The following is a 22,445-nucleotide window of genomic DNA, read 5'->3' as shown; positions in this document are numbered from 1 at the left end:
TCCAGTGGATCTTCAGCAAAGCCTGCTCTGTCTTTTCAGGTTCTTGATTTGGGTTTTGGTTAGTAAGGTTATATGTTAAATGAGGAAGATGAAGCATATGATAAGAGCATGTGTCACACCTTGTCTGAAAGGTTATTTACTTTTTCTGTGGTGTTAGTAGAACTGAAAATCAAAGCAACTTGCTTCATGTGTGGGCACTTAGTTAAAATCGTACTATGTGAGTGATATTTTTGAAATATTTCAGAATTTCCCAGCTACGCTTTAACATCTTACCCTTAAAAAGGCAAAAGAAAAGATAAGCATTTCAAAATATGGAGTCATTACAAGGGCCCATTTTCCTTATTACAATCAAACTTTTGTGCTTCTTTTTAATCAACATACATATTGATGTTTATATTGAGTAGCAATCAAGTTTTCTTAGTTTTCTAGGTTCTCACACATGTACAGTAAGCATGTTATCATTCAGCAGCTGGTAAACATTCATCTGCCTATGCACTGTGTCATTACTACCATTTCCTCAGATCTTTCAGTTTCCCTAAGTGCAATAGTATAATAATTTCATTGTACAAATTTGTTGGGGTTTGTAGCAAAAATAGGAAAAGTATTGCTGTTATAAAGTCAGTGATATGTTAACACACTTTTTTTATTATCACTGCTTTTCACTGCCCTTAAATTTTTCTTAACTCTTCGTTACTTTAATGTATTTTTAACAGAATTTTGACAACTGATCACTACGAGCTGTGATCTAAGGATATCTAAGTATTTGTCTACTTTATTGTAACATACTATTTTTATAAAGACTAGATACAAGGAAGAAATTTTTTATGATGAAGGTCGTGAAACACTAGAACAGGTTGCCCAGAGAGATGGTAGATATCCCCATCCCTGGAAACATTGAAAGTCAGGTTGGACAGGGCTCTGAGCAACTTGATCAGGTTGAAGATGTTTTAATGTTTTACTGATGTTGTATGCCATTAATGATATCGGCCTGTCATATGTTCTTATAGTTTGGAACACACGGAATGTAATTAGGAGAGTTCACAAAGATGCAGTCTTCAGTTTTATATAAAATGTAAAATACTGCCTTAATTACCACCTTTTTTTGTGTTATACTTGGGGGTTTTGATATAATGGCACAATGTAATGAATGAATGGTTTAGACTGCTTAAAGAATCAAAGGTATTCGCGAAATATGGTTTTACTATGAATTTGTGGGAGCATGATGTCACAAAGCTTAATGCAAGGTTCACTCTATTACTTATTACATAGATGAAACATACAAAGGAAGGTCGGTTTAGAATCGAGCTAGAATAATTTAGGGACTGAAGATGCAGAAGGGTAAGGGAGACCCTCATATTGAGTCACAAGTTTCAGAGGAGACCCCCTTGCTTTCTAAACACCTGATAGAGCTTAGGTGCAGCTGGGTCCCATTTTAGTCTCAGACTTCTGCAGTGGTTTATGTCTAAAGGTTGTTTAAGGTTTGTTTATTCAGAGTTTAAGGTGGATATTTTAAGGTGGATCACAAGATTTTAGCAGCAATTAATCATTGACTAATTTGACATTTACGAAGGTAATCAATAGGATTTACTGCAATCACAAGAGTAACTTAATTATAGATGGGGTATCTAAATCAATTCACATGCACATGCACACTGACACAAAGAGGTAAATGTATAAAGATGTAGGTATATTGTTGTGGTTTAACCCCAGCTGGCAGCTAAGCAGCTGCTTGCTGACTGCCTGTCCCACCCCCCTGAGTGTGGGGTGGAGATTCGGAAAAAAGCTAAAGCTCATGGGTTGAGGTAAGAACAATTTAATAATAGAAATAAAATAAAATAATATAAATTAAAATAACAACAACTGTAATTAAATGGGGAGAGAGAGGGAGAGGAATAAAAGACAAAAGGAAAGAAAAAGACCCAAGTGATCTGCAATACAATTGCTCACCACTGCTGACCGATGCCCAGCCAGTCCCTGAGCAGCAATCCACAGGCGCCAGCCAGCTCCTCCCAGTTTACATACTCAATGTGATGTTTTATGGTATGGAATATCCCTTTGGCTAGTTCAGGTCAGCTGTTCTGGTTGTGTCCCCTCCCAACTTCTTGCACCCCTCCTGCCTTCTTACTGGAAGGACTGGAGAAACTGAAAATTCCTTGTTGTCTTGCTAAGTAATATTTATACTAACAATAAACATTAATGATGTGTTATCAACATTATTCTTGTACTAAATCCAAATACAGCATTGTACCATCTACTGAGAAGTAAGTTAACTCTATCCTAGCCGAAACCAGGATGTATATAAATGTACCAAGGTACACCTGTTAAAAGCTCCCCTTGAGTTCAGAGAAATGCTCATGTTGAGTGCCTTGGCATTTCTCAACAGGCGAAGGGTTGAGCCTCGAGGAACAGGGGTATCAGCCCAGCTCCTGTCATCAGCTTTCAGCCACTGTCCTCCTAACTTTGCAGACGTGGGGGTTGGCGAGCTCTGAGCAGCATCCCACTCCCACTCCCACCGAGGGAGATGCAGGTTGCAGCCCGCTGCAGCCCAGGAGAGCTCAGGGGGTCTCACTTAGGACCACTATTACAGGGTTGGAGATGATTGGCTTTAGTCATCTGTAAAATTCCATCCTGGCTGTAATCTGAGTTGGAAATTTTTCAGAATTCCAATGACAATGGTACTGTTCAACTCGGGCTACAATTCATGTCAGGAATGTTCCAAGGCTGTCATGGGATGACTGGTTATCCCTGCTTTCATTCCCCACCTCTGCCAGGCCACAGAAGTTTCTGGTACAGTCAGTGCCGTGCTCCACCTCAGCCAGGCGAGAGCTGCTGGTGCGGTCAAGGGGCGCTTAACTGCCCGACTGGTTACACAGAGGCCACGGCCTAACGGGGATCCCTGAGATCACTGAGTGGTCCGGGCAAGCGGGGGGAAACGCACAATCACACAGAACAAGTATTACTGCGTGTCATATTCATAACTGGATAATACATTGATCTGACTGCCTGCAGGTTCAGAATACTGTGATAATTTCATCTCTGTTAGCTATGTTTTTGGTAGGCATAATGTCTCAATAATATTTCTTGCTCGGTTTTTGTAGGGTTCCCAATTATTAAGTTTTTCTGTTCTCAAATGTTGACCAGCTGTGGGCTTTTTCTTTAAAATGTTGTTTTTTAAAAACAATTGGTCTATTTATTCAATATTTTGATAAGTAGCTAATTGGTCTATTTCTTATGGAATATAGAATGTAGAATGTTATGGTGGGTTCGCCTGTCTGGCAGTTAAACCCCAACACAATTCCTTGCTCACTCACCCTTCAGCAAGACGGGGGAGAAAATCAGAAGGGCAAAAGCAAGGAAAAACCTGTGAGTTGACATTAAGACATTTCAATAAGTGAAGGAAAGAAAGGAAAAAACCAAACACCGCCCCCCTGCAATACACACCACCCCCCTGAAATACTCCCAAAAAACCAACCCACCATCACAATAATCAACCAACCAACCAACAAGCTCCCCCCCTGCCGTCACCTGGCCAAAACAAGGGGTGGAAGGGCAATCACTTGCCGCTTACTGTCAGCAGAGTGGGGCCCAGCCAGTCTCTGAGCAACAGCTACCATGGAAAAGCTCCCCCTGCTCCAGTTTCACTGCAGAGCATGATGCTTTATGGTATGGAATATGACAGTTTGAGTCAGCTGTCCTGGCTGCATCCCAGTCCAAACTCTTGCCCACCCCTACCATACCCCGCAAGGTGGGAGGCAGCATGAGAAACAGAAAGCCTCAGTGCTGTGTGAGTGCTGTTCAGCAATCGCTGAAACACTGGCATATCATCAACACTGTTGTAATCACGTATAGAAAACATGGTGCCATAATGGCTGCGATGAAGAAAATTAACTCCATCCAAGCCAAACCCAGTGCAAATGTGAAGAACATGGGGAATATATTAACTACAAACTCTTTTCTACCTTTCTTTAGTGCATTTTTAATGGTGTGCAACTCTAAATCCCCAGGATCAAGAAATAAGAAAATCAGAGGAAACTTTACCAATTCAACACTATATAATTTGTTTAGTACAGGTTTTAAGACCTATCAATCTACCAAAAATTAGGAACGAAAATATTATTGGAACATTAATATTCTCGTTTATAATGTTCAGACTTTAATTATGGATTGTGTCATGGATAAGACTGGATTATGTTGACATTTAATTCCCTTATACCTGTAAAGAGAGAATTGAAGGTAAAAGAAATTGAGGAAACTTTGCAATTTTATACCTATAGATATAGGTATAATAGTAAATAGAAAATAGTAAATAGTGCTGTTTCACTTTTGTTGGTAAAAGGTGCTTTTATGGAAAAAAGCACAAAAAAAAGTTTAGCCAATTTTTCTCAACCTTTGTGAAATAAAACTGATGTTCAGAAAGGAATGAGGTGCAAAATTGTCAGCTCAGATGTATTTTTTATTCCCACCAAAATTTTTAGCAGAGTAATGTTCGTAGTAGCAACCGCTATGTAAATTTAGTCATAGTAGGCCTTAGTAGATGTTCAGTAAAGCATCTGTTGAGTTAGAAGATTTCAGTTTGCTTAGTGTCAGGGACTAAATTTCAGAAGAAAAACTTCCTAAATTTGCTAGCTCATTTCCAAAGTCAAGGTGCTAAATCAAAAGTATTCAGCTAAGTAGGATGTTGCATTAGGAAAACATTGGTTTAAAGGTAAGGAATCTGCCTTTCTGTAATAAGTATTTAAAGGGACTGTTTTGTGCAGTATCTGTTCAAGATAATTTGACTTTATCTATCTAATTGCAAGAGGAGTCAGGGAATAGGGTTGCTGACGTCAGTGTAGTTTAGACAGATATTTGTATTTCACAATACAATTTATTTCATCCTTCTGTCTCTTCAAAACTGTCTTTCTAAAATGCCACAGAAAGGTTATAATGGAATTAGATTTTTAACAAAGGTTTTAAAATAGAAGAGTGCAATAATGTTTGCTTTTTAAGCAACATTTAAGTAAGAAACTTTGATGGAAATTATGCTCCTTATTTTTATGTAACTGTAATTTATATTACATCAGTATTAATACATTTTATTATTGTACAAACATAACTGATGAAGCCAGTTGTAATAGAAATGTGTTCAATATTATATACACGCATAAATATTTTCAGATTTAGTGCTGCAGATTCAGTATGGTTACTGTTGAATTTTACACTCAAAATGTATGTTTATATGCTTCTAACCAGAGAACTAACATGGCTAATCAGTTTCCTTTTGGAATTCAGTTACTACTGAAAACAAAACAAAACCCCAAAACCTTAACCAGTGTGTGGAAGACAGTGCTTGAGAATGCTTATTGGTGTAGAGAGTATACAACTATATTAAAAATAAATGGATGAACATGGAAAAAGAGAAGAAAGATTGATAGTTTTCTTGACTCAATAGGGTGTTCCCAACCTCCTGCATTAAAGTTAATTGTATCTGCTTAAATAATCCATGCATATTAAAGGTGAATTAAAAGGATTAATTTGTGACTGCAGAGTAAACCTCCTCTCTTTGACTGTAGACATTCTGAAATACTGTCTATTAATAATAAATATTATTTTATTTATTTTATAGATATAAATAAAAGAAAATATTAAGTCATATCTTATATGAAAATTATTTTAATAATTGTTTAAGAATCTGAAAATTCCTGATAAAATATTTGACATTGTACTACAGTGCATCATGTACGTATTTTGTGTTTAAAAAATGTCTAATCTGCAGTATGTGTTTTAATGTCAGATTTGAAGTAGTATGGTCAGATTATTTTTTGGTAAAGTATGAGATTAGTCAGTTGTCCTTATTAACATTTTAAATAATGAAAATATATATTATATAAAACTATACTCAAGTAGCTAAGTGTTTGTTCTTTTTTTTTTTTTCATGAAATGTCAATATATTCAAAATTAGATCATTTTGGCCTCATAGACAGCAAACTCTGGGGAATTTCTTGCAGGACCCTTCTATGTCATAACATGAAACTAAAGAGTAGAGCTTGAGCTGATGCAAACTGTTTGTGCTATATTGAAAAAAGTTTTAAATTGCATTAATAGATTTAAATTGTAGCATGCAGAGTGGTGTCCTAAACAGCAGTATGAATGTTCTGTTTTTCTGACCTTTTGCAATTAAATTAATTTTCAGCTGATTCAACAGGAACTCATTCCCTCTATACTACCTATAAAGATTATGAATTAATGTTTCATGTATCAACAATGCTTCCATACATGCCCAGTAACAGGCAACAGGTATGTTTTTGAACTTTTCATTGTAATTTTACATTATAAATATTTGACATTGAGGGGTTTTTTAAAGTAATATTGATATAAACCTGAATTGTTCTATATGAAGCATGACTCAACTCTTTTTTTTTTTTTTTTTTTCCTCCTTGAAATATTGTAAGGTATTAGAAATCTCATAGGATTTTTGTACTATATAATTCAGGAAGTTACCCTATCTCCCCCATTTCATGATATTATGAAAAGGTAATGTTGCCTGTGGTGAATGAGTTAATTTGAATTTGGACCGAATTTATATCTGATCTGTGTTTTAAATATTGAATTGAATGAAGCTTAAAAATAGTCTTATGGTTAAAATAAGCATGTAATAAGATTTTTAGAACGATTTCACTTAATCCTTGTTATATTACAGATCTTGACATTTTTATTAATGTGTCAGCTTAGTAATAAATGCTTAACTGTATCCTTCAAGGTGTCTGCTTATGAAGACAGAAAACTGCAATGCACTTATTTCTGGAGAATTCCTTTTGCTTATATAATAATTGAGAATAGCTTTAAAGCATTAAGGATGGCTAAAAAACAGCACAGCATTCAAAGTGTGCGGTGCACCAGTAAGGTTACTCTGTCTTGCCTGTCTCAGATATTTTTTGCAACTGAATTAAAAAGTACAAGCGCATTTAGTATAATATATCAACGTGAACAATTAAAAAACCCTAGCAGAATTGCTTATAGGTCAGACTGATGATAGTTCATGACTTTCTGTGCTGCTACTACTATGCATTTTTCTAGCTCTGGAGAAATAAGTGTTGGGTTTATTTAGTTAGGTTTAGAATATTCTCTCATTGCCATGCAAGATACACGGATTTCAGGCATTTTGGAAGGTTGTAATGAAATAAAGATGCTATCTCACTTTCTTTTTCAACAGCGTACAAAAGATGGTTACTGATTGTTGAATCATATGTGAGTTGTGTCTTTCATGTCTACCCTATCAATAGGTCTTGTGGGAAGAAAAAGAGATGTGTCAAGGCAGCAAGAAAAAGATAAAAGTGATTAAAATTCTTGAGAAAGCATGTATGAAAATCAAAATGGAAGAAAATATATGATGTATTTATGTATTATAAATAGTGCATAATGTTCTGAACTGTCTGAAGAACTGTTTCAAGTGAACAGTTAAGACAACTGCAAATTTTACTCCATTACACTTAGGATTTAGATATGGTTTATAGAAACCAAATTAGGAATTAAAAGACAGAAACTCTTCACCATATGAATAATATGAATGTTTAGATGACTCACGTCTTAAAATGTGTGGCTGTCAAGAGACAGAATGTTCAGCTGTATCAGCTTTATCATACACTCGGCTGTGCCAGTAGCTAGTAATCAAGGTATCAGATCATCATCACTGATTGGAGATTGTTCCACTTCTCTAAACTTTCACTTACATCTTACTACAATACAGAATTAATTTAGTAAACACACTAGGGTTGTTGTGTCTGTAATCAGTCATAACAATCTTTGACTTAAAAGCACATGTAAATAGGGAAAACTGTACACTGTTAAGAAGATACAAGACACTGAATGAGCATGCCTTAGAAGGTAAAACCCAATATTTTCATAGCTAATCACAGGCACTGACAGTAAATAAGGCCTTACTTGGAGTTTAGTACTTTTATTGTTGTCTTTCATGACTTTCCCTTGTTTGTAAGAACAGGATATCCTCTTGCCATGATCCACTACTTTTCATAATTGTTTGCTGTTTGTCAGCTTCGCTGCTGTGTTGCTCAGCCACCCCTTGTTACTGTCCTTTCACTTGTTCCTGTGCCTTCCTTCCATTCTTATCAGTTCCTTATCTGTCTTTCTTTATAGTCAGGTGCCAATTCTTGTGTACAGCAAAATATTCGAATTTTAACTCCATGGTTTTCCCCAGCAACAAGCACTCCTTTCCACAGTGTTTTAGTAAGCTCTCATCATTGTCACTTTATCAGGTTCAATATTTAGTAGGAACACCATGTGTTGTTATTCATGGTTTTCTTGGGATCAAAATAACGTGGCAGTTTTCCACGTTCAAGTACTACGCCTATCTGAAGATCCACCACATTATTTTTTTATTATTAGGTGCTAGGATCTAGCAGTATTTACACAGCATGGACACTGTCTTAATAAAATACGACAAGTGCACCCAAATGACCAGAATTTAGCCAGCCTTAATGTGCAAAAGGGATCTATAATCATTGCTTAATTTTCTTCTATTACTGTTTAGTTCCAAAATACATACTGAAGTGTGGAAAGTATCAACAGTGTTATTTCTCACAAGCAAGGATGAAATTCGAATAGGTCTTTTTCCCTGAGACATTTTAGATGCTGAAGACCACAGATGCAGTTGCATCAGTTGTGTTCAAGACAGAGAGACTTACAGGTGCTGTGGAATATGAATGTTGTTTGTCTCTTTTCAGGGTTTGGCTCACTGACTCTGTACACCCAAGTAACTTAGGGACCATGGTAATTTTCCTTGTAGGTTATGTTAGCAATGAAGACCCCCATTCAATAGTTATTGTTTGCTAGCATATTGTGTATGTACTGGCAATGAGGTTATTGCATCCTATCCCGATGTCCCTTGTTTGGTAATGACTGGGCAAGGTATTGAGTCACTCTTCATCGTCTAGGACTACAACCTTCAATGAGCAAGCACTAAGCGTTGCTTATATTCCAAATACCTGTGAGCCAAAAATAGGCCACACCAGAATTGTTTGTTGCTTCTTCCAGGACATAACTACGCCCTGCTTGGTCCCTGATCAGGACATCCCTCTAGTTTTAGAGCCAGCAGGAGATCCAAAGAGCAAGGTAATTTTCACTTTGGCTGCAACATAGGCTGGGAACTTTCAAGTCAGCTGCTCCTTCCCTAGGACAGAAAAGACTACCAGCCCTGGTGTGGCCAGTTCCTTTTCCTTTACTGGCCATTTCTTCAAATCATAGCTCAAGGCCTTTCCCCTTTAAACTTTACCTTTGTGATGTCCCTTTCCAAATCATTCCCTTGCAAATTTCCCGTTCACACATTTGCAGTCTGCTTGCGTACACATAGTCAGACCCAATTAATCCAGATCAGTTCAAATAATCAGTTTTCACCAGGTTTAATGAAAACCTGAAAATGAAACAGATATGCAATAATGAAATAAGCTTGTTGAATATAAGCTACTGTTAAAATAGTTGGGATAACAAGATGTGGTTATACCAAACTCGGTTTAACCAGATCTGATGAAATATCTTTTGCCATTTGTTTCTGGTTTTGGTACTGGTTAAGAACACAAAGTTAAAGTAAAACTTTGAAACCACTTATTTTAGATATGTATTAAAATAATTTTGAAGATTTTCTTGTTTGACTCTTAACATTTTATTATGTAATTGAGTGAAGAATATATTTCACTGCTATTTCAACAAGAATTCCTTGTTATTTCGCAGTTTGACTAGGCATTTAAAATTCCACAGAAGTGGGTAGATTTTTATGGATGGACATAACCTGTAAATAAGCTAAGTTTTAAGACGGTAGTTTTCTTCAGAGATGCATATCTGAAAATTAAGAATTGAGTCATTTTAATTTCAGAATTAATATAGTAGCTATTACTTGGTATAAATAATTTTAATTTAATGGATTCTGCCTTTCTAACATATTTTCCTTACCAGTCTCCCCTTTGCGTGTTTTGTGGTCTTACATAAAACGTCACTGATGTCCTCTTGGCTGCCTATAGTACTTGATTTGGTTCATTTTCAAGTTCTACCATGCCAATTTAGACTGCTAACTAGAATGATGTCAGAGTGTGTTTGATGTCTCCCTGTTGTAAGTAACCCTCTGTAATCTGTGCACCCTGTTGAGAGTTCTTACTGTGCTCTGCATTGGTATGAGACTCTTCAGAGTATGTTAGAAAGGCAGCTAAAAATAAGGATTAATAATACAACAACCCTCAAAACTCCAAACCTGAGCAGACCTCAAAATGGGAGAGGAAGGGGAAACTGAGAACCTAAAAAACCCCACCACCTTGTAGGTCAAAGTTGGGAGGAAAATCTAGGTTATGGAATGGAAACTAGAGAAGGGTTTCTTACAAATCGTTTTGCTTAGTTCCGGTTTCCTTCAATTCCTTTTTCATTTTCAGTATGCTATCCTTATCTCACATTTCCTAGGCAAGTATGTGTTCCCTCCTTCTTCTCCACTCAGTGCTTTATTCTTTTCCTATTACTTTATCCTATCCAGAGCACTTCTTTCCATGTTCCAGATCACCCCAGTTTACTTCTCTCCCTTTCCGAAGTTCTTTGCTTTATGATACTCTGTGCACAGCCACAACTGTGCTTTGCCTTTGCATTGTGTTGAAGTTCACTGACCACTTATGCATGACAGTTATTTGTAACAGTGTTACACTGATTTTATTTTAAAATGTTGAAGAAGTCACTAAGATCTCTGCAAGGTTGGTAAGGTTCTTAAAAATTATGACATGGCTTCCTGTTTCCTATTTTTGTGCCTCTTTAGAGGTTTAAACACTTGAAAAAAAGTTTAGGGACAGAATATGGGAACTGCCATAATTTTGAAAATACTATTTTTTCTAGTAACATTTCAAACATTTCTAAAACTTACCTTTTATGAATTGACTGCTGTTCTTTCTTAAGCAAACTATGATGGCAAGCAGAACCTCACAAAGAGTTCTACAAAGGCAGAAAATATTCTTGAAAACAGTGATTGTCTTGAGAAATACATACAACTTTAAACAGGGTGTTGCTTTCTAATTTTTGTAATTTTGCTCTGGGGAAATGTTTAGGCAAAGGCATGAACCACTATAGCAAGAATAATTGGGCAGTTAAGTTATATAACAAAAGCTGAAATGAATCACCTTGTACCTCATAATTGGAAGGTTTCTTACAAATTTAACTGTGGTGTAAATTCCAACCTGTGAGATGATAATAACCTATAAATATGAACTTGTGGTTCACTACTATGATCTAATTGTATGGTTCACTAGCTCAGCAAATTAAAGTATACCTGACACACTTGGTTCTGTGATCAGTTCCACACAGTCTACTTCTACTCTAATTTGTATGCAAGAGTATGTATAATTAAATTGCTCGAAGAGCCGGTTATTCTTATTTTAGGCTTAAAGACCTGAAAAATTCATTGACCCACATGAATCATACCAAATATTATTTTCTGTTCTTATATCTGTTTTAAAGTTTCATCAGAAGTCTTATTTCTTTAATCTGAATTTGGGATTTGGGTTATGTTTAAAATAATATGGATATACTGAGTGCTTTAAAATTGTGGCTTTGGCCCTTCTTACTACCTTTAGCATGCCATTCTTCATGTTATTTTTGAGAGATACAATGAAGCGTATGTAGGGGTCTTAGGCTCTAGCATGTGTAACTGCTTTTTTTGTTGGTAGCTGAAATACTAACCGTTAGCGGAACTGGGAAAATACAAGCAAGAACTCTTTTAATAGAAAGATTATGTTCTTCAAAATCAGACCGATAGAGAAATTGTTACTTATTCTGTTGGAAAAGTTTTCCAATAGATTTATTCTTGTATCCTTTTAGTTACACATGAGCTAAGATAAAGCTTTAAGTGTCTGTATGCTATCAGTTGGCAATGCAAGGTCTTTGGCAGACTTTGGGTGGGTATTTAAAATGTAGCTCTTTTTTCCATCTAGTAATGTACATGGATGTTTTATAAGCAAAGGTATTTAAGAAAAAAGTATTAAAAAAATTGAGGGGTGCAATATACTTCCATGAGGAAAATGAACATTTTATTATGTTATTTTGTTGGGGTTTTTAGAGGGGTAGAGAGAGAAGTCATCTCTTATTGCTGGACACGTTTTATAGTTTTTATTAAGTTTTAGCCTGTAACAATGATTTAGTACTTTAAATTACTCCTTAATTATATTTTGATGATAAAAGCTACCAATTAGAAGAATAAGATTTTATTTAATGAGTTTCTAATAGCTACTGTTTCTCCATGAGTCTCAGCTTTGTTCCTCAAGTATGCAGTTGTTAAAATTCCTGATAAGTATTCATGATAATCTATTTTTTAAAAAATAAAGATCATAACTTTAAGAAATATGTTTAATAAAAATACAACATGGAAAAGGAGGGTTTATTGAGAAAGGAAAGTGATATTGTATTTTTCATATAGAAGCAAATACTACATTGTGAAGAGGGAACTGAGTAGTGAGAAATGTCAAGTGATGTAACTTTATTTTTTTATTACTGAAGTAAGAGACATGTATTTCTCATAGAATAAAAAAGAAATCAGTAGAAACTAGGCAGAGCTAGTGTGGGGGTGCAGTAGAACTCACCAGAATTTTTGTGAACTTAGCCCATTTTCCTTTCCCTATCTTTTTGTAGTTCAGTCTGATATCCTTTATCTGTAGCTAACCAGGATATGATTAATTAAAAGTTATTTCTAAAAATTTAAGCTTAATTTGTTTTGGTTTGGGATTTTTTTTTTTTCTAAAATGAAGAAATTGTGATTTTTTTAATAACTAATTTTTCAATGCATATTTCTTGTCTAGCTGCTAAGGAAAAGGCATATAGGAAATGACATAGTTACCATTGTCTTCCAAGAGCCAGGAGCACTTCCTTTTACTCCAAAAAACATTCGTTCCCACTTTCAACATGTATTTGTCATAGTCAAAGTGCATAATCCTTGCACTGAAAATGTGTGCTATAGGTGAGTAGAGCCTTAACTATGTAAGTTTGCTATTAAGACTGCAATGGAACTGCCTTTTCTAATGGTTTTGTATTTCCTGGAGTTATTACGTATACAGGTTTAAGATTTCTGCGGTTTTGTGTGTTTGAAATCCCAAGGTCTCCCTTGCACACATCTAGAGTTATGGGAAACGGTTTGTAAACTTAAATGGGTATATGGAGAATTCTGTGTTGCTGATTTATCGGCATAAAATGGGGATATAACAGGTTAGTGAAAATAAGATTTGCAGGCATAATCATAGAAATTCATTTAGAATTTGTATTTCACATTTCCTTTTTCAAAGAAAGTGATTTAAAATTAAGTATTTTAGAAGGCTATTAACCTGTATAATCCCTGTGTATGACAATATGACACTGGGATGAGTCATGGCCCCTAAGCACATGCATAAAGGACATTTGGGGAGTATTAAAACATCTCAAATTTCAGATGATCTTAACTCTCACATGTGAGTTACTGTATCATGAATTCTAGCAAGGTAACTGGGGTTAAAGTATAGTTCTGAACTGATTGGGAATTGTGCCAATATTGATAAGGACTTGAAGCATAATGGTCTAGGTTTAGCAGGTAAAAATGTTATTTATTCATTATTTAGGATGAAATTAAAGTACATCATGAGGCCAAGTCATATTACTGTCTTTTAGAACTTAAGCTATCTTTTAGTAAAAACTTGATCGTTTTATCAGTAGCTCTTTTGTGTTTAATAATACATGACATTTCGTAAGTTACATTTTTCTTATTACTAAATTATATCTGTTTATCGTTCAAAATGTGACTGCATTTCAGTCATGCTAACAGTAGTTGTATGTAGTTTGCACAGTATTTTAAAATCCTTTTTCAGTTGAAATACTTTATGTAGATATCAATTGTGAGTATAATTTTATTAATGACAAAATACTCCTATTTTTCTGTGAACTGTCTATATCAAGAATTGCAGGTATTTTGAAATTTGGTGAACGTAGAGTAGGAAACTTAAACAGGTGCAGGCTGTTCCCATTATAGACACATTTGACACCAATACTTTTTCTTTGTCTTCACACTTCATTGTAGCAAATTGAGGATTAAAATCTGTTTCTGTATTTCTTAGTTTTAAGATCACAAAACTGAGTGACAGCTGAAAACAGTAGTCAGACTTACACCAAAAGAAGAATTTAAAAAATACTTCTCTCATTTATGTCTCACAAAGCATTTTTATATGTATTCCATTAAAGAAAGGAGACAGTCACACCCTAAGAAGTCATCCTTGATATTTTTTTGTTAGTAAGATACATCCATAATGTCTTTTATACATTTAAAAGAAAAAAGCCATTTAAAAACAGGCAAGCCCATCGATTTTCTTTGGTATATTTAAAATGTCTGAAAATTGACATGTCAAAGCTAAACCAAACTGTGTAAATAGACTGCACAGATCACAGTTCTGCTTATCATCTGATCTTTTTTTTTTTAGGAATTAACCACTGTATTTTTTTCTTTCTGTTTCCAGTGTTGGTGTTTCACGATCAAAAGATGTACCTGCATTTGGTCCACCTATTCCTAAAGGAGTTACCTTCCCCAAGTCTGCAGTCTTTAGGGACTTCCTCTTAGCCAAAGTTATTAATGCTGAAAATGCGGCACATAAATCAGAAAAATTTCGAGCCATGGCCACAAGGACACGTCAAGAATACTTGAAAGATCTGGCAGAAAATTTTGTTACCACAGCTACAGTGGATACTTCAGCAAAGTTTAGCTTTATTACTTTAGGGGCAAAAAAAAAGGAAAAAGTGAAACCAAGGAAAGATGCACATCTATTCAGTGTTGGAGCAATTATGTGGAATGTGATTGCACGAGATTTTGGCCAGTCTGCTGACATTGAATGTCTTCTTGGAATCTCCAATGAGTTTATCATGTTGATTGAAAAGGAATCAAAAAATGTTGTTTTTAACTGCTCCTGCAGAGATGTTATTGGATGGACATCTGGATTAATGAGCATCAAAATATTTTATGAAAGAGGAGAATGTATTCTTCTGTCGGCAGCAGATAATTGTACTGAAGACATCAGAGAAATTGTTCAAAGACTTGAAGTAAGTACAGTTTCTAAACTGAAATCCCAAAATTTTTATGAAGAGTTACTTACATCTCCTTTGAGATACAATAAAAAATGTCCTACGTTTATATTTTGGGAGTGTTTTCAGTCCTCAGAGAGCATTACAAACAATAATCCTCACAACAGCATATGAGAGGAGTGTTGTCAACCCATTTTCAAGGATGAGGAATCTGGTACCAATAATCTGATAGACGTGCCCAAGACCATGGATGGTTTCAGTGTCAAAATCAGAATTGAAAAGCTAAGCTTTTGTCTTCTCTTGCTATAGACTCTTCTTAAATCACAGCTTTGTTCATAGAAATACACCTTAATTTAAAAATATACTCACTTCGACTTTTAATAATAACCCATGTGAGTATTAGCAGAAGAATTTGTGTCAGTGATTCTGTTGATTTGTTCCTTTGTACTGAGCAACTGCATGAAGTAAAGAAAACTATTACCAATTAATGCCAGTTTTTACAGTTGACTGGATAAAGTTTTTCAGATGCCTGATGACCCTGTTAGCACAACTGTCCTGTAACTATTTCAGTCAGTACAAATGAACTGACAGGAACTCCAAGGTAAACGTGCTGATGCATCTACTTCATGTGGTTACACTTCACCCTTTGATCTTAATTTAAGTTATCTAGATGGTCTCAATTTTGTTTATATTAGAAAGCCCAGTACTGAAAAGAAATCATTATGCTTACCATTTTCACACTGGAACAGTCAGATTGCAGCTGATGTTTTAGGGCCTCTGCAGTTCTGCAGTCACTTTTAACATTGCTCAATTTCATGCTCTAAATAATCACCTTTTTCTTTGAAAGTACAATTACTCTTTCAACAGATGAATGTCTTCTTGCCACTGTTACATCATCCTTTTCATTGATGTTTTCAGTTTCACTTTCCTTAGATATTTTCTTTTAGAAAAATAGTTTACATGTAGTTCAGTCCTCTTAAGTATTGCTAAATGACAATATGAATTGAAAAAACAGATGGAAAAGAAGATTCAGAGTTCTAGGGAAAAATTCTGTCATCAGTGACAACAATTTCTTTTGCTGTTTTTCACTTACTCAGTTTTACAAAACATGGAAATAGCCTAGTTGCTGAGGATAGATCTTTAAAATTCAGTAATTAAGAACATATAATGAAATGATTATGTGTATTTACTTGAATACTTCCTCTGTTTTTATGGTCAAATTTGGGGTTAAATAATGACAAATTGGCTTTAGGCCTCAAAAATTTAGCATGAGTTACTGCCAAGTTAACCCAAACATTAACTTCAAGTATGTATTGCAATGAACTCTGGCTGCCTTCTCTCTTTCACTGCCATCTATCCAACTTTCACATTGCTTAAAAGAATTAGCTGTCATTACTTGTTTTAAAACTTTTTTCATCTCTGTTTCTTACCTCATATTTTTCTCCCTTTTTGCTGCTTTTCTCTCTCTTTTGAAAGCTGAGTATTTATGATATTCCCTAGTTCTTTTATGATGGTGAATGCTTTCTAAAGTACTTACATACATTTTGATATAGACGCTTAGAGGTGACCATTACAAGGACTAAGAAGTATTTAAAACTCAGATTCTACACTTAATGTGCTTAATTCAAAAACCTTTTAAGTGACTCAGAACACAGCCAGGGTCGACAACCACAGGTGCCAGCAGATGCTAAAGATGAAAGCTCAAAGGGTGAAATAATATCAAGCTTCAGTGACCAGATGGTTAACCCTTTTCAGTCACTAGTAAAAGCATTAAAACCAGTGAGTAAAATGTTGCAGTTACTAAATGAGACTGTCAAAGAAATAACTACATTTTATTGCCTGGGTTTAAATCATGCAGATGAATAGAAAACGTATCGCAATATCCAGATTAATCAAAGATGTAAACAGCTGAGACTGTGATTTTGCTTTGAACCAAAAGAATCAGTTTGGGACTATAAAAAGAGCTAGGATTTGTCAACCTAGAGTCAGATCTGTATTTGTGGGGGAGAATATCTAGTGATATAAAGTAGAAAGAGCAGCAAAAGCAAACTATAGATTAACTTGGCAGGCTGTGTTTGAAGGCAGAAAAAGCAGTGGTTCTGAGCTTTAGGATAACAGAGAATGGCAGAGTGATACAAGATTAAATGAAAACCCTGAAGGGATCTTTAGACAAGAATCTGAGTAGACAAAATTTCCATAGAAGTGTGTATACTAAAAAAAACTTTTCCTTCTTCCTGGGACTTGGAAGATCTCTGTCTTTTAATTTTATCTGAATTAAGTGCATTCAGAGAAGAGAGTTCTTAGTTCATGCACATGAACATTCACATGTTCAGTGAGATGGCAATCAAGTAAGCAGAATGACCTATTTTGAAGTGGAGCAGCACTATGTTTTATGTGACATTGCTATGTAAAATTTAGTGTCACCTTTTAGGTGATATACTTGTGGAGGACTTGATCTCCTGGGATCCCTTCCATTGGAACAGATGAATCTTTGGCAGGAGTGTTTATCTTCCTTCTCTTATAACCTTTGAATATTTAACTAACTTGAAGAAGAGATTTTGAGTGCTCTGAGTTGGGAAAATCTATATACTTCAACTGGTGCATTCATCTGCAGTATTCTGTGATGTGACATAATGACAAAGAGGTGTCTGTCCCCGCAGAGTATGGCATAGTTTCTTAGCGATAAAATTCTGTCCCTCAACTGGGCTTCTGACTATAATTGTGTGTTGCTCTTTTCACTGCATGACTAAATATTGTCTGTATCTTAGAAACTTGTGAGAGAAGTGTAGGGAAACTAATGAAGGATGAAAATTTCATTTTTCACTTATCTAGTTCATAAATTACGAAATTCTTGTTGAAAATTAGTCATGATTGAAAATGTACCTCAGAGCTGGGAAAAAAAAGAGTTAAAGCTTAGTTCTTTGAGCATGCCATATAGCTCTAATACTATATGCATGGTTATAAACACAACAGAAAATTCTGTTAAAAATGGAAATCTTCTAAAAGATTCCATAAACTCAGGGCTGAATACGGCAAAAAAAATAGCTGCTTATTTTCATAGGAAGACACAGAACATGATTTTGTAAACAAAACCTCCCGAGTCCCTTTTAGACATCTCAGGAATGACTTTCACATTTAAACTTCAAAACGTACATCTTCAGAAAGAACTGGAGGGTTTATGAAGTCAAGTGCTACAATTTAAGTAGCCCAAAGTTGTTAGGCAATGATTCTCAGAATATCAGATCCTTGCAAGGTCTTTCTCCAGTGTTCACAGCTCATGGAAGATTAGCCTTTAATGAATGAGAGCTAACTGTATTTAATTACCTTGAGTTTATCACAAGTTAAAAGCTATAAGCGGACCAGCTCCCTCAGGTCTGCAAATTTATGATAACTCATGGTTTTGTGGCACTTTGTTCTCATGTGTGCAGATTCTGATTTTTTCTGCTGAGTGACAGATATCCATATAGAAATATTCTATAAAGGTAATAGTGCTTTAGAACTTACTAAGGTACAGAAACCCATGACTTCCAGTCACTGACCAAGTTGCAGGCCTAAGTTACACAAACACTAAAGATTTTCCACTCATCCTTTGGATTGGGAAGGGAATAGAAGTTAGGCCTCTCATCCCTGACTCTGTAACAGTTTGGACAAAAGACGAAAAACAGGCTTGGAAGCATAAAAGCAAACTATTGAAGAACTTAAAGCTTAATATTTGCTACCTGTTAAATTCCTTTGTCGATGGTGGAAATGTACTTTTATAATAGCTGCCAGTGAAGGAGACAGTGCCACCCATTCCCTGTCTGCCACCCCTTTGGAACATTATTTTTAAAAGCACCCTGTTTTTCGGCTGCATCATGTTCCTGATATGGCTGCACAAGTGCTAACGCGGTACAGGGGACAGCGTAGTAGTCATAGAGTCTTACATCAATTTAAACCTCCCATGAAACTGCACTTAGTCAAGTGCCTCTGACTCAGGCAGTGAAAGGAGCGGTGTTGTGACAGTTTTACGCAGTCGCAGCGCCAACATCTCCCCAAGCTGCACAGTCCCACTCCCTTACCATGCCACCCTGAATTAGGCTGGGCCATGCTTCCAGGGGAAGCAGATGATAAACTAGTGAGCTAGGCTGTCCAGATTCTGGCTTAGGCTGGCAGTGGAGGGGAAGAATGTCTCTTCCAGGGTAGCCTCCTGAATTAAGCTCAAGCTATAGAACAGCCTTTGCAGAAACCTGTCCTATACAACTGACTGTACAGGACACCTGCCTCCTAACTAAAGCACTTTCAAATAGATGCCTAAAGTTGAGTAATGAGTGCATCTTCCTGATGCACACTAAAAGCAACCATAAACAGCGTGAACACCTTTGAGGAACAAGGTGCACTGTGGAACTGCTCTTCATGGTGCATGACCTTGGGAAGATCCCTTGATCTGTATCGTAACATATGCATCTTTACAGGGCAGATATGTGCTTTGCTGGAGTGTTATAAAGCACTGTGAGATCTTTGAATGTTATGCATTATGAACAAAGATTTTTGATAATGTTTCACAGTGCTTCCGTTTTTGTACTAATTATACTAATGGAGATAAAATACATATTGGTTTTGTGACACTGACAGAAAGGAATGTTAGGGTAACTCAAACTTACCTTGCAATGTGGACTGCAGTTTGGTCTGCTGTGTCCTGTGCAGTATCCCAGCATACCTACTGTTGTGTCGTAATTTTTTACTGGGCGAAACTGTTGAGGACTTGTTTTACACAGTATATAGAAATGAGCCTGCTTAGCAAAGTCTGAATTTGAAGGATTTTGGCTACTCTATATAACGACAGAACTACTGTTCATTGAATATGAAGAAAGTAATTTTTTTGTTTCTAAATTTCCCAGTGACATGAAAACTCTTACCCCATTTTGATGACGTCCACATCTGGATATAGTGGTAGTTAGGAATATGATACAAGGCAAAACGAATCAACATTATCTTCATTGCTATGTTCTTGAGGAAGAAAAGCTTCTAGAACTGAGGCATTTCACTCGATTTAGCTCATGTTGTATCTCAAGTTCAGTACTGTCTAATACTGAAGAAAAAAATGCCTGCACACCTGCGGTCAGTCAGCCAACAAGAATGAAGGAACTGACAGGACAGCATTTTGCTTGCTTTGTGTTTTGAAACTAAAGCAGTTGTTAGGTTTTCGGGAAGAGATAAATGATACTGTGTTAATGTTGGGCAAGGGGGAAGGAACTTGACACGGGTCAGCTGCTTGCTCCGGGGATGTAAGATTTTTAGCATTGTGAAATGTTTGGTTTGTTTTATGCAGAAATCGTCATTCAACCGCAAATGTTAAAATAATTCAGTATTAGTATATTAAAAATATTTAATGTCAAGCCATATATGGCTTTATAGTGTTTGAAAACAGATTTGTGTGTGTGTCTGAAGGAGCATCCTGACTCACTCCAGCATAACAATCTGATACTTCTTTAGATAGTGACCAGAGGATGTGAAACCACAGAAATGACCCTTCGGAGGAATGGGTTGGGCCAGCTTGGATTCCACGTGAACTTTGAAGGGATAGTGGCAGATGTGGAGCCCTTTGGTTTTGCATGGAAGGCAGGCCTACGGCAAGGGAGCCGCCTGGTTGAGATCTGTAAAGTGGCCGTGGCAACTTTGACTCATGAACAAATGATTGACCTTTTACGTACGTCAGTGACAGTAAAAGTGGTGATTATTCAACCGCATGAGGATGGAGCACCTAGAAGGTAATGAGCAACGGTTCTCAATGTGACGTTTCTGTCTCTCTGTGGGTTTTTTCTCTGCTACTGCTTAAACGATGGCTCTTTTACTGGAGGCCCTCAGGAAACAGGTATTGTCTCTCATGCTGCGTGATAATATTGAAACTCTTCAAAGCAATCTTTTCCCTGAAACCCCTGTTGGCCTGTAGTAGAAGATAAAATGGGATCCTGTAAGAAATTTAACAGGAAATTTACTTTTATATGGCTTTGAAGATGTAAAAAGTAAACTTTAGTGCATCATCCTGTTATGAAAGCTGGAAGCCGATGTGACTTCTTCCACAGGAGAATTTTACGTTTTAATACTGAATTTGAAAATGAGGAATCCTTCTCTGAAAACTGTACCTTGTATGTCTTTGACATTTCTCTGACACCTGATTATTGAAAAATATTTATTTTTTTCTTATGTTGAAATATTGACAAAAGTAGCAAAATACTGGTTTCTTAGAGCCCTTCTCACTTTCTACAGACATCTAATCTAGTCATATTAAATAGTGAATTACATCAGTGAAATCATCAGTTAAAAAAGATCTTGCTGCAGTGTGAAATAATGCTCACACACTCAGGAAAAGACTCAAATAAAGGTTATTTTATTAACTGTACCATTGTTTTCAGGGTTGAGATGCCATTTTCTTTCATCAGTGTTCCTTTTTTGGTGACAGCAGGATTTTTGTTCTTCTCCCCATTTTTAATATGATGAGGTAGAGAGAAGTAAGGGAAAAATTAAAATTTTATAATAATGTGACTTTATTTCTCACATATCTTGTCTTGGAACTATTAATTTGGCTCATTCTAAATGAGAACTGTACTAGAGTAAATTGAATTACTTGTCTGCTTGTAGAAGGCCAGCTTTAAATCTCTTGTTGATTTTTAATTTAACAGAAAAAACATTAGATGTGTTGCTTTTGGCGAGACAACAAGCCATAAAATTTTACGTAGCATGCAATGCTATGAAGTTGGTGCCAACTGTACACGAATACTGTTTAATTGGTGGCAATTCTCCAAGTAGTCATTGGCTTGATGAATGACACAGAAATGCCCTCCCCTGCCTCAACCTGCATGTTGATGCCTTGGGTTCCTCTCTGAAGAAAATGCCTGTGAATGTAGAATACCACCGTTTTGCTTAGTTGGATAGAATTTGCAATTAAGCCTCTCTTTGCTTAGCTTTGCTATTCTCACCATCTGCTTCTGGGTATGAATTTTCACTGACTTGTTTGGTATACATTTCCAAGCTGTTTACAGAATATGAGCCTAATGAGCTGATCCTATTATATTGAAGGTAAAAATGTGTGTTTTATAGGCCCTGATGGAAAAATAAATACTATATGAATTGTTTATATCTTCTTTGATGCATTTTTAGAAGTAAATGTTAAAATCTCAAGTCGGTGTGATACATGGCACTCAGTCTATGTGTAGGAGGAGTTTTAACTGAGTGCCACCAAACTGGGAAAAATCTGCAAAAGCTGTTCTTGTTTATAAAATTTTTGCATTTAAAAAACTGTGTGTCTAATTAGTAAGGAAAATGACTTTTTTAAAAACTATGTTTCTATTCTAAAATACAAAAAACACCAAAGCATTTATGTTTAAGTTCTTTCCAGCCTCATCTCTCTAATATAAAAA

At 35.8% G+C, this 22,445-nt stretch overlaps 1 protein-coding gene across 8 annotated transcripts in view; it reads left to right on the top strand.

Annotated features, from left to right (window-relative positions):
- SIPA1L2 (signal induced proliferation associated 1 like 2) overlaps positions 1 to 22,445 on the top strand; it is a 152,158-nt gene that overhangs the window by 79,779 nt on the left and 49,934 nt on the right. For 5 of the 8 annotated variants that reach the window (XM_055714156.1, XM_055714155.1, XM_055714157.1 and 2 more), the window contains 5 exons: positions 6,173 to 6,276; positions 9,031 to 9,108; positions 12,813 to 12,970; positions 14,490 to 15,066; positions 20,521 to 20,795. In XM_055714156.1, coding sequence (XP_055570131.1) covers positions 6,173 to 6,276; positions 9,031 to 9,108; positions 12,813 to 12,970; positions 14,490 to 15,066; positions 20,521 to 20,795 — 1,192 coding nt within the window. The remainder of the gene's footprint in view (positions 1 to 6,172; positions 6,277 to 9,030; positions 9,109 to 12,812; positions 12,971 to 14,489; positions 15,067 to 20,520; positions 20,796 to 22,445) is intronic. The other 3 variants (XM_055714159.1, XM_055714160.1, XM_055714161.1) reach the window with 1 other exon arrangement.

The sequence above is a fragment of the Falco cherrug genome, chromosome 6, assembly GCF_023634085.1.
Source record: "Falco cherrug isolate bFalChe1 chromosome 6, bFalChe1.pri, whole genome shotgun sequence".
In the NCBI taxonomy this organism is placed as follows: Eukaryota; Metazoa; Chordata; class Aves; order Falconiformes; family Falconidae; genus Falco; species Falco cherrug.
The sequence above is the reverse complement of the archived record's forward strand: the minus strand, read 5'-3'. Positions and strand labels throughout refer to the sequence as shown.